This window comes from Lolium rigidum, chromosome 6, assembly GCF_022539505.1.
Source record: "Lolium rigidum isolate FL_2022 chromosome 6, APGP_CSIRO_Lrig_0.1, whole genome shotgun sequence".
Taxonomy (NCBI): domain Eukaryota; kingdom Viridiplantae; phylum Streptophyta; class Magnoliopsida; order Poales; family Poaceae; genus Lolium; species Lolium rigidum.
This window is the reverse complement of record NC_061513.1, coordinates 147188496-147200661: the sequence shown is the minus strand read 5'-3', so window position 1 is coordinate 147200661 and position 12166 is coordinate 147188496. Positions and strand designations below refer to the sequence as shown.

The following is a 12166-nucleotide window of genomic DNA, read 5'->3' as shown; positions in this document are numbered from 1 at the left end:
CTGAAAGAAAAAAAACCGCGTCTACAAATTTGGAACCTAGGGTACTTTTCGTGAAGAGAATATTACCCATCTTAGGCTTATGGTGTTTCTATGTTTTATTGTAGTCCATCGCCAACACCTGCCAGCTTCAAGAGAATATTACCCATCTCAGGCACGGCCTGGATTAAATTGTTGGGTGCGCTAAATTGTATAAGCAAGAGGTGAATGATCTTCGCATGGAACGCAACATGCCGTGTTTGGAGATTAATAAGTTGTCCAAGCTTCAGGAGGAGAACATTGCGACTATGGAGAGAGATAAGACTTCCATCCAGGACCTCCGCGCACAGAATGTCGACGTTGTTGGTAAGTGGAATCGGATTGCGATTGATCTCGTGTAGGCACGCAGAGACCTCAATGAGGCCCTTGAAATCTTGCATGAGTCCAACACAGAAGTAAGATCTGCCTTGGGTTATATCAATGTGCTGCTAATGAGGATCGAGGACCTGCGTGGCCAGATACCCGTTGAGGAGGATGTTGATGGTACTATCGAGTAGATGAATTGTTGCTCATATCAAGGATTCGGTTAGCCACCCCTTTTCTGGCACCTAATGTTGCCTTCTTCGTACGTGATGGAAGGGCTCATTGTAGTTGCGATGTGTCTTTTCTCGATAGTTGTAGACGAATGTGTTGGTCAATAGTTCCATAATTGAAACATTTATTATGCGAAATGTTTGTTATGTGCATTGTTGGAGTAAAGTTTGAAACACAGGATCTGCAGCATATATATATACGAACACCCAGTTCATTCGGATGCCAAGTAATAGGTGATAGACCTTTATCGGCCGTTGAACACAAAAGTGCATTCACTTTCTTCGGCCAACAATCCCAAACCGGCCCAAGTAAAAGGTGGCCCATATTTCGCCGTATTTCATTTGGATCCAAGAATCAGGTGCTCGGAGGCTAGAGGGGCCTAAATCAGGCCATACAAATTTAGCAAAATAGGTCTTTGTTGTCTTCTATCCTGAAATTCGGAAACCAGATTCTTTTATAGGTTCAACCCAGCAAGATGGGATAGTTATTTTGGCCCAGTCTGTTCGACACGTGGTAAGTGCTCGGCTGGATGTGGAAGAAGCTGCCCGTGGCGATCATCCGGCCGGAGGCAACCGGCCGGCGGGCAGGCGAGTAGGGCCTCGCTGCAGCTCGGAAGCTTGACGTCCCACGCCCCACGGTGGGGCGCCACTATCGTGGATATGACCACGACAGGTGCTATAGGGTGCAGCACTTCGTTGATGCGGGAGCAAGGCGACGTAGCCATCTGCGGAGCGAGGTGCACAAGACGCAAGGTTTTACCCAGGTTCATCCCCTCCGGAGAGTAAAAGGCCTACGTCATGCTAGATCTATTACTCAGTGTAGAATTACAATGGGGTGGCTCAGTCGGCAGGGATACCGAGAGCTATGGAGGTGAGATCCGATCTCTGAAGGTGTGTCGTCTAAGGCCTAGCTCGGGGGTTTATATAGGCACCCCCGATCTAGGGTTACATGAGGATAACTACAAATCGTATCCGAATCATATCAGTTGCTACAAAGCCGGGATCTTTTATCCCATAGCCAAGTAATCTCGCTTTCAAGTCGCCTGGGCCTTCGGTCGAGTCGTCGCCATTCCGGGGTTTAGGCCCAGTCGCACCAGGGTTTTAGGCCTAGTAGCCTTTGCCGACTGGCACACTCTCTGGGCCTTCCTTCCTGCGGCGAGTGAGACTGATGATGCACCTCCTTGGGTATATCCCCATCACCCACTATCAATCATTGGACATCGGCTAAAAGGACATTTCGCTATATTCAAGGTGCACTCAAAGTTGATATTACCTTCCGAAAATCTAACTCTAGTCTCTTTAGTGCCTTTATAGACGGAGACTAGGTTGGCTGCCTCGATGATAGACCCTCCATAGGAGGATTTGCAATCCTTTTTGGCCCCAACCTCATTTCTTGGATTGCTCATAAACAAGCCGCCATTTCACGCTGAAGAACCAAAGCCGAATACAAAGCTCTAGCAAATGCAACAGTCGAAATAATTTGGGTTGAAGAATTGCTCTATGAACTACATGTGTCTCTTCGTGCTACTCTTTGTCTTTGGTGTAACAATCATGGAGCCACCTACTTGTCTATAAATTCGTTTTTTCATGCGCGCACTAAACATATTGAAATTGATATCCATTTTATAAGAGAAAGAGTTGCAAGCAAAGAAATTGAGGTAAAGTTTATATCAAGCAAAGATCAGCTAGCCGACGGCTTTACAAAGCCTCTTCGAGTGAATACTTTCGAAGAATTCAAGCGTAATATCAACCTCTCCATTTCTTCCGCGCTTTAGATTAAATTAGGGTGTAAGAAAAAATTGTAACCAACATAAATATGGCAAGGGCAAACCCTATGGTGTAATACATCAGTGGCTAGTTCAACCTAACAACCATATAGAGCGGTTGGCTCCTTTCCTTTTATCTCTTGCCTTGTTTGTATTCTTTTTAAGTCTTTCCTTGTATGGTGTATTACACCAACGGCTAGTTTGACCCAACAACCATATAGAGCGGTTGGCTCCTTTTCTTGTATCTCTTGCCTTGTTTTGTTCTCCTTAAGTCTTTCCTTGTATGGTGTAGTACACCAACAACTAATTTGACCGAACAACCATAAAGAATACAAACCCTATGGTGTAGTACCCCAACGGCTAGTTTGACCCAACAACCATATAGAGCGGTTGGCTCCTTTTCTTTTATCTCTTTCCTTGTTTGTATTCTCTTTATGTGTTTCCTTGCATGGTGTAGTACACCAACGGCTAGTTTGACCCAACAACCATATACAACGGTTGGCTCATTTACTTTTATCTTTTTTCTTGTTTTTATTCTCTTTAAGTCTTTCTTTCCATGGTGTGGTACAGCAACGCCTGGTTTGACCTAACAACCATATAGAGCGGTTGACTCCTTTCATTTTATCTCCTGCCTTGTTTGTATTCTCTTTAAGTCTTTCCTTGAATGGTGTAGTACACCAACGATTAGTTTGACCTATCAACCATATAGAGCGGTGGCTCCTTTTTCAATATCTTGCCTTGTTTGTATTATTTTTAAATCTTTCCTTGTGTGGTGTAGTACACCAACGGCTAGTTTGACCTAACAGCCATATAGAGCGGCTGGTTCCCTTTTTATTTCTTGCTTTGTTTGTATTCTCTTTAAGTCTTTCCTTGTATGCGTTGCAACCGATACAAGATAGTGGTCATCGTTTACGCCAACAGATGGACGTTTCCTCTTGCAACCATGCAAGAGCACAAAAAACTGGCTTGATGTAATGTTATCATCTTCCGTTTCTTCTCATGCTTCGTGATTAACGAGCCTGTGGCACACTAGTTATTCACCACCGACAAGAAATATATTTTTGTATCTTCAGGAAATGGTACATGACCACCGAAGACACTGGCTTGCAGTAATTTTGTGGTCCCCGCGGTGAACCCAACAAAATCCACCACGGGACGTGATCACCACGTCCAGATCTGACGGCTCACGGACGGTCACTGAATGATCCAACGGCGGAATGATCATTTAGCTTTGCTCTGTCCACCGACCAAAGTCTATAAATTAACACAAGGCACTGGAGTGTTGCACTATTCGCAAGTTCACCGGGCACTCTGCTCCTTCCCTACCACTGTTGTTCGGTGTGTTCTCTCTCTCTCTCTCTCTCTCTCTCTCTCTCTCTCACTTTGGGGGAACTTATCATCTATGAACTGCAATCTAGCGCATCTCTTGTTAGTGTGTTTTCTGAACCACGGAGAAGTTTTGACCAGTTTTCGATTTGATGGTGATCAGATTGTGCCAATGTTTTCTTTTGATTTTGGGCTACTTCCATGGCTTATCATGTTTCATCTTATTATTAGTACTCTGTGATCTGATTTTTTCAAAAATAATTATAGTAATTGGGATGAGGAATTTCTCTCCTAAATTTGCAGCTCATCGCGCAGTCATGGGAACCGGCCGCGTCGCGCTCCAACACCTACTCATCCTTTCCTCCGTGCTCCTCCTCGGCGCACCCGCGGAGGGCTTGGTCCGCGTTGCGCTGATGAAGCTACCGGTCGGCCAGAACCACCTCATCGCTCGAGAGGATGCTCAGAGCTTCCTCTCGCAGCACCACGGCCTCGTCCTTAATGAGGAGCCGCAGCCACCGCCAAAGAGCAATATCGTAACACAGAAGAACTACCTGAACGCTCAGTACTACGGTGAAGTCGGCATCGGAACGCCGCCCCAGAACTTCACCGTCATCTTCGACACAGGCAGCTCCAACCTCTGGGTGCCCTCCTCTGAGTGCTACTCTTCGGTGTGTGCCCCCATCTCGTCAAGTCTTTATACAGTTTGGTTCTTATTTATCATAGCACTAATATGGTGCGTATGTTTTGGGGACTTTTGCTGCAGAATGCATGCCACTTGCACAAGAGTTACACAGCCAGCCGGTCGAGCACGTACACGAAGAAAGGTCTGTTAATCTAACATATTGTCCACGCACCGTTAGTAAATACCTAATAGGGAAGAAAAATAATGCATTCGTCTATAAATAGATGTTAACATTTATCTTAATTTAGATGTATCTATTATTTAGTGTCTAGATATATCTAGATTTAGACAAATCTCAAAAATCTATTTATAGATGGAGGAAGAAATAATGACGATGCACCACTAAAGTTTACTGTCGCTGATCTTAGGGCCAAAATACTGCCAACGTCTTATATAGTGGTACACCGCTAATAACAGGTAACTGGTGCCACACTAGCCAAATAGCACGCCACCAAATGTGAAAATTTTCTAGTGATGTCAGACAGTAACGTACGCTGCTAATACACCACGTGCTAGTTGCATGGAGCCGCGTGTCACTCTGTTATCACCTGGATTTTGGCAATTTGGAACACTACTATTACTTGCTGCCTTGAAGCCCACCGAAGCGTGACCCTAACCTTGCGAGTAAGCCCACTCCGGTGTCCTCGTACCCCCTGACATTTTTCCTTCTACCTCTCGCCGCGAAAATTCCTCCCCTCTCGTCCGCACTTCTCTATCTCCTTGGCTCATCTCTCTCCCTCGTCCCGCACATCACCATGACACCACAGTGCGCAACGCCACCTAGTCCCGACAACCGGAGCCCCCATCGGCCAAACGCACCGCACCACTAACCGGCCCGGACCACCTCCCTCCTCATGCCCTGCTCCTACGACCTACAACCTGTCTCCATGCTTGCCGCTCGAATCTTCCATCACCGGTGAAGGAATCCTCATCCCCGACGCCCTTCTCCTCCACAGCTCACCCCAAGGGCAATCGCTTCAGGCCACGATACCATCCGCCCGCACCATGTGATGGGATTCCTCCATGGGTCGATCACATCAATATAGACAAACATACAAACAGAAAATCTTTTCCAAGGGTGCATGTCACACTATTTGTTTTTCTCTTTATTTATGTTTCACAAATATGTACAATCTTACAGAATTGGATGCGTCTATAAAAATGAAAAGCCAGACCAACACGTACTAGTCTCTAGGTACTATAAAACTGCAATAGGTGATGACGGTATGTTGTGCTATTTTACACCTAAACCGCTCGTAAATTGGCAAATCAACCCACACTCCTAGACAAGAAGTCCACCGATAAAAAAAATTGCATTTTAAGCGAGCGAGGGTTGGAGCTGCTGGCGCCGGAAGGCACAAACGAGAAGTCGGGGCGACACCTTGCCGACATCGGTCACGCGAAGGACGCGTCGGTGGAGGAGAGACATGGATGCATGAGGGAGGTCAACACTGGATGGAGGCTTGTCGTTGGGGAAGAGTTGCTGCTACACTTGGTGCGAGGAGCAAGGAGACAGCGGCTGCCACGACCCTGTTGGCGGGGATCACACCTGAATTGGAGCAGGATGGCCGGCCGGAGGTCGTACTCGAGGATGGTATCGCCGGCGGAGGTAACCGGTTGGAGTGGGGTCCTTCTAGCGGCGCGCTTCTTCGTGGCTCGCTCTCATCATGCTCTTCAGGGCTGCAGCGGTGCGCGGCCGCTATGGGAGCGATGGGCTTCCACCGGAATTGGGCGGCTCCAGGCCATGGTGATTGGCGCCCCTCATCGTTTGATACGTCGTCACCCTCTTGGAATGTCGTGCCGCAAGAGGGTGGGAATCATCCTCGGGTAGCAGGCGGCCACCATGGGGGACTATGGGGACGTACTTTCTAGTCAGTACTCCTGGGATTCGGTTACGGCTCGATCACACCAATTCAGATGATCATACGCAGATACAAAATTTATGGGCAAGGTCCAAGGGTGTGTATCGCACCCTCTCGTTTTCTTCTTTATTATTTCTCTTCTCTCTGAACTCACGGTACAACTTGTTGACCCTGGTGAAATAATATACATGACCAAACCCAACCGACCTTGGAGTTCTAGACCAACGCGTACTAGTACTACCTAAACCGATTCAAACTAAAATTCTCATGAGAATCAACATGTGCTTAGGAGGGCAGTGATACGCTCATCTCACCAGAGGTTAAATCTCATGCTGATACTTTGGTGTATCGTAAATGCGATATATATTTTAGTGGGCGGCGACATTTCCATCGATAGCGAGATGCTTGTGGTAACTTCGTAAATCTGAAGACCCGTCGAATCAAGTTTATTGAACTTAGTCTCTCATAGATGTTCATAGGATAGGGTGTGTGTGCGTACGTTCATAGATGTGAGTGTATATACCTATTTGTGAGTGTATGCATCCATATTGTACTGTATTAGGCCAAAAAATAGAATTCTCCTAGCTACCTAGTACTACTCTACCATGGCACCAACATGGCAACACCAAACCAACTAGAACTTTACATCAAGCCAGCTAATCCATACCGGACTAGGCTAGCAAGCTATACACGTGGACACTTGCATAAATTAAACTCAAACACTAAGTTAAACAAGATAATCTAACAACTGCAATATCTGGATCTGCCTCAATGGCAATGCACGCCACCGGAGTTCCCGCTCTGTTCCCGATCTCTTGCACTTCAATGGTATCGCCAAGATCCAGGACGAGCTTCTCATAGGCGACTGGAACGGTGGCTACTTCTTCCCTTCCTTTCGGCAGCAATAGGAGCTCGCCAGCAGCGACATGCTATAGGTCTAGGGTTTGGTTGATGGGCTGGGCCTAGCCCGCTATTTTGGGCATGTGGTAGTTTACCATGGCGTGGTGAATGGTTGTATGTCAACCTCCCTTGGCTTTAGGGCTATTGAGGCACGGTGGATCCCGGTCCTTGTTGGCAGGAGGGCTCCGTTTCAGTTTGGTTAGAGTTAGTGTCCTATTCAGGAAGGCATGGCAGCGACTCCCTCAAGATGGAATAAAATCCTCCCCGCCAAGTCCCCGTCCTGACGGTGTATCTAGTGTCTTTGGAGAGCGTGTGGAGGTGTGTTTCCGGCAGATCTCGCTGGTTTTGGTCAATATTCCTTCTGGTCAAAGCTTCTCTTCATCGGCGACGATTGAGGCTCTCGTGCACTGGCTCTTTGGGACTTTAGCACGACGACTTCCTCTACTACGATAAGCTCTACATTGGCAAGCTTTGTCCGGTTCCAGTGAGGAAGGGTGAGGGCGGCTTCACTCGAGTTTTTGTAGTCGTCACTAGGTCGTCCAAGGACTGGGTTCTAATTTTTATTATTTTTAGCTTTTCTTGTACAATTATTGAAGATTATGAATAGAAGATCGGTGATCTTTTCGCAAAAAAATACAACTACATATGATGTGGCACAAGGAATCTGCTGATAATTGTTATCAGAAGCGAGATACCAGCAACTTAACACTTGCATGCCACTAACCACGTTTTTGATACACCGTTGATAGCCTTTCTTCCTACTGGTGATGTATGCATTATGAGATGATGCCATCCTAACACATTGTACACGTATTTTCTTCACCTAGGCATTAATCAGATGGTTTAGATTAAACTCTAGTAACCAGAAAAATGATATTTCCATGATTATAATATTTCATTTCAAATCTTGGCAGGAAAAAGGGTATCAATTCACTACAGAACTGGTGCAATTGCTGGTTATATTAGCCAAGACAATGTGCAAGTTGGTGGTCTAGTTGTGAAAAATCAGGTTTACGCGCTGCACCAGAAGGGCAAATTTATATTATGCTATGTGATGTTCATCCTATTTCAGATTATACTAATTTTATTATGCTGCCCTATTAGGATTTTATTGAAGCTTCGTTGGAACAGAGTATTACTTTCATGCTTGAAAAAATCGATGGCATCGTTGGTCTTGGGTTTAAAGAAATGTCATCCGCGGGTGCCGAACCTGTTTGGTGAGAAATGTTGTCTACAGAATTTCTCTGTTTTTCCTATTTAGTAACACTATCAACACTAGACATGAATATTTTAATTTATGTGTATTGTTTTATGTATTATATTAATATCTAAATGGTGCACTGTGGGTTCTTCTAATTTACTGGCATATCGTACCACCAAATGTTTATCATATAAAAAGATTTCTTATCCCTGACATCATAAGCGAAATTATAGGTATAACATGGTTAGCCAAGGTCTGGTTGGTAGCTCCGTTTTCTCATTCTGGTTGAACCGACATGCTGGAAAAGTGAAGGGAGGAGAAATCGTTTTTGGAGGAGTTGATCCTAATCATTACAAGGGAAGACATACGTATGTCCCTATTACTAAGAAGGGATACTGGCAGGTGAAACCATTTCGTTTAGTTGAGTAATCTTTAAATTCAGGCTATAGTAACTAGTTTGTGCTCATAAATTTTGCCGCACTTGCTTCAGTTTGACATGGGTGACGTTTTGATTGGAGGAAACTCCACAGGTACTAACATGTCATTTTGTCAAGAAAAATCATACACAGTATATGCTCGTATGTAAATATGAAATGTTTTTAATTGTTTTTTATACACCTATTTGTATTAGGATTATGTAAATCTGGTTGTGCTGCAATAGTAGACTCGGGAACTTCATTTCTTACTGGCCCCACGGTATGTGTTTGAGATCTATTCATGTTTATGCCCATAAGCAAGGAAAGGGGCTTTAGTTAATGCATCTAAACTTTATTTATCGATAAAACCTCACAATCAACATTTCTAGTAACCTAAACGAGACATTCCTTTGCAATTTAGGCCGTAACCCATATGTTTTTTCCTTGAGTTTTACCTTTTAGTGGAGAAAATGTGCATTGTGAAGATAAAAGTGTATGGTTAGATCCATTGTAGATGTTTCTTTTGATTGAATTATGGTAGTTACAGTAGAAGGACAAGCTTAATAGAAAATTTTAAATATATAATTTTTGCAATTACCAGCTCCTTAGAAGCTGAACTAGTAATATTACATAATGTGAAGATTATCAAAATAAACCTAATAGACCAGCATGACACGTTTTGAAGAATATTATGTATAACGTTTTTGTTGATAGCTCATAGAGTCATCTCTGGTGGGTTTAATTTCCATTCTTTTCCTTTAATCTCTATGTGTTTGCTGTGAAATATATACAGGAGATAATTAATGAAATAAATTGGAGACTTCCTATACCTAGGTTTGTGAGCAAAGCGTGCAAGAACGTTGTTTCAAAGTTTGGGCGGCAGATCGTGCATTTGCTGCTAAAGCGGGTTTGCTCATTTCCAAAAGTTACTTTCTAGCTTGATCAGTCATGCATAAGGCTTGTAAAATCTTCTTTTCCGGGACTATGATGCAGATATTGAAAAGAACGATATGTGGAATGCTTCGTTTATGTTCCCTTGTTGAACCTCATGGTGTAAGGTAAGAGTTGAGTCTCGCTTGTACCTTTTGTACTTATGCATGTTCTGCACAACATATATGCTGTGAAATATGCATTAAAACATGAAGCATATATATTGTGCGAGTAAGAGGATAATTAGTGCATGGGCAATTATAGTGTATATAATATATATTCGTTAATACATATGATTGAAATGTCAGAATATTGCTGGGGCATGCAGGGCGACGTATACAGACATACAACAGCACGGCCATGACAACAATCTTGTGTAGTCATTTCCAAGTCGTGTAGTTAATTATATGTATTTATACCCTGGGGATAATTTATGCACTAGTGTTAACTGCCATATTTCGTAGTACCAACAAAAAAGTATCATTTATGCAGTAGTGCTAATTGCCATATTTCTCAATGTACCGAAATTGTTTGATTTGCTTGGATAATTTTCCCTAGCTGGCACTGAAGGAATTTAGAATTCAATAGTTAAAGAGCAGAAGTGCATGAAGTAGGTTTGGTCTCCTTTTGACCATCCACATTGTTTTTCTTATATCCCAATGGTTGACATTGTTACACTCTTTCCTATGTACATAGTGACGACAACGCTGCTATTCAATGGGTAGAAGATGAAGTTGGGACATCAAATGGTTTTATTGTGTGCAAAGCTTGTGAGTTGATTGTTCAATGGGCGGTGAACCAAGTTGCAGATAATCAGACTGAGGATTCTATAGTGCATACCCTTTACGAGGCATGTTTCCTACCTTGTAATACCAATGCAAAAAATCACACTATAACAAAGTTGAACCATAACCAAAATCTAACTTATTCAACTTTGCAGATGTGTGACAGTATTCCTATCCCTACGGGAGAATCATCCGTGGATTGTGGAGAACTTAAATCCATGTCTGACGTCGCCTTCACCATTGGGGCTAAACAGTTTGTGCTCAAACCCGAACAAGTATTGTTTCTTGTCCCTGCTTATTACCTCTCGTATATTATGTGTGTCCACATTATCTATCATTTTTAGCAAGTGTCATATTTTTTCTTAAGATTCCATATGTTGTTCCCGCGGATTATTTGAAGATTCGGTCCTTAGTATATCAGTTATCAATTATAAAATCCTACCTGCATATAAAATTGATGAGCCACACAAGGTTTATAACCCATGCCGGTTAGTGCTGATTCGGTTTGACTTGTGATTTCTGTTGTTCAGTACATAGTGAAGATTGGTGAGGGTGATGCTACGAAGTGCACCAGTGGATTCTCAGCTATGGACGTCCCTCCTACCGGTGGCCCTCTCTGGTAAAGTTATACACGTGTTATGCTCTCCCAACTTTCTTCGAATCAATATAAAATATGTGTGTGATGCCTCTTCCCTAGAAAAAAATACGATGTTTGTTAGTTCCAGAGTTTTAAGAATTATTAGGTCTTTAAATGAACAGAAAGCAGATAGATGTTTGCATCTTCAGAACTGAAAGCAAACGGTCCACGAACATGCTGTACGTCCTAGGTTCTGACATTGAGTAATTGGTGTCGCAGGATTTTGGGTGATATATTCATGGAAACCTACCACACGGTTTTTGACTATGGAAATATGAAGATTGGGTTCGCCGAGGCAGCATAGGCGGTGGTCATGAGCTCTTCCGGCCGATTTCATGTCCGATGGGCAAAAAAAGAATGAATGTGCATATTTGCGTGTTGCTAATAATGCTCGTGTGATCCAAGATAATAAACATGTACGTTATAATATGTCTAAGGCACTGATGCAATGCAAGCTGACTTTCATCATAAACTTTGTCATGGGATGGCTATCTCATGGTTTTCCACAATACGTCGTACGTCGGCCATGAGCTGCCAGAAGAACCCCGCCCACGGCTAGCCCGCACGTGCCCATCCACGCCGACTAGTAGATCTTGGCGTACACCGTGCCGAACTGGACGTCCCGCTGCGCGGGCTGCTGTAGCCGACCGGGAGTCCCTCTGCGACTTTCCGAACTCGGGGATCATCAGCGGCTTCCATAGCGTGCACATCAACTTAACTCGGTCCAGGTACTCGCTCCTCGTGTCTTCCGCCTGGGTGCGCTATTCCGCGGACGCGAAGGAATGGCCCAACGTCGAAAGAAGGACGCTGTTATGTTTCAGAGGCAGCAGCACGTTGGCATTAGAGTAAAGCATGCATCATCATCATCGAAGGTAGTAACAGTAAAGCAAGTAGCAGGAGGCAGTGATCCGGGAGTGGACGCGAACTCGAACCAACGAATCGATCGATCAATCAGCCACGCGTTCCAGCAGCAGGTCAACTATTTCGTTTTACCACGCGACTGTTTTCCCGAGTCGCGACAGTCGTCGTCCATCTACATGCATGTGCACATACGCAAGATCGACCGATCGATCGATCAAACCTTCTATTGTT

At 44.1% G+C, this 12166-nt stretch overlaps 1 protein-coding gene across 1 annotated transcript; it reads left to right on the top strand.

Annotated features, from left to right (window-relative positions):
- The first annotated feature begins 3978 nt into the window (after positions 1 to 3978).
- On the top strand, positions 3979 to 11378 carry LOC124663401 (aspartic proteinase oryzasin-1-like). Its single transcript, XM_047201107.1, has 13 exons — positions 3979 to 4329; positions 4425 to 4485; positions 8020 to 8114; positions 8210 to 8322; positions 8540 to 8708; positions 8797 to 8836; positions 8938 to 9002; positions 9516 to 9629; positions 9716 to 9780; positions 10349 to 10502; positions 10593 to 10712; positions 10968 to 11056; positions 11294 to 11378. Exons 1-13 carry the CDS (start codon positions 3979 to 3981, stop codon positions 11376 to 11378), a joined length of 1521 nt encoding a protein of 506 aa, XP_047057063.1.
- Positions 11379 to 12166: the final 788 nt, after the last annotated feature.

Coding starts and splice junctions, on each gene's coding strand:
- LOC124663401 (XM_047201107.1), top strand. CDS start 3,979: ATGGGAACCGGCCGCGTCGCGCTCCAACACCTACTCATCCTTTCCTCC. Junction 8,837..8,937: donor GATTGGAGGAAACTCCACAG/GTACTAACATGT, acceptor TATTTGTATTAG/GATTATGTAAATCTGGTTGT. Junction 10,503..10,592: donor TAGTGCATACCCTTTACGAG/GCATGTTTCCTA, acceptor TCAACTTTGCAG/ATGTGTGACAGTATTCCTAT.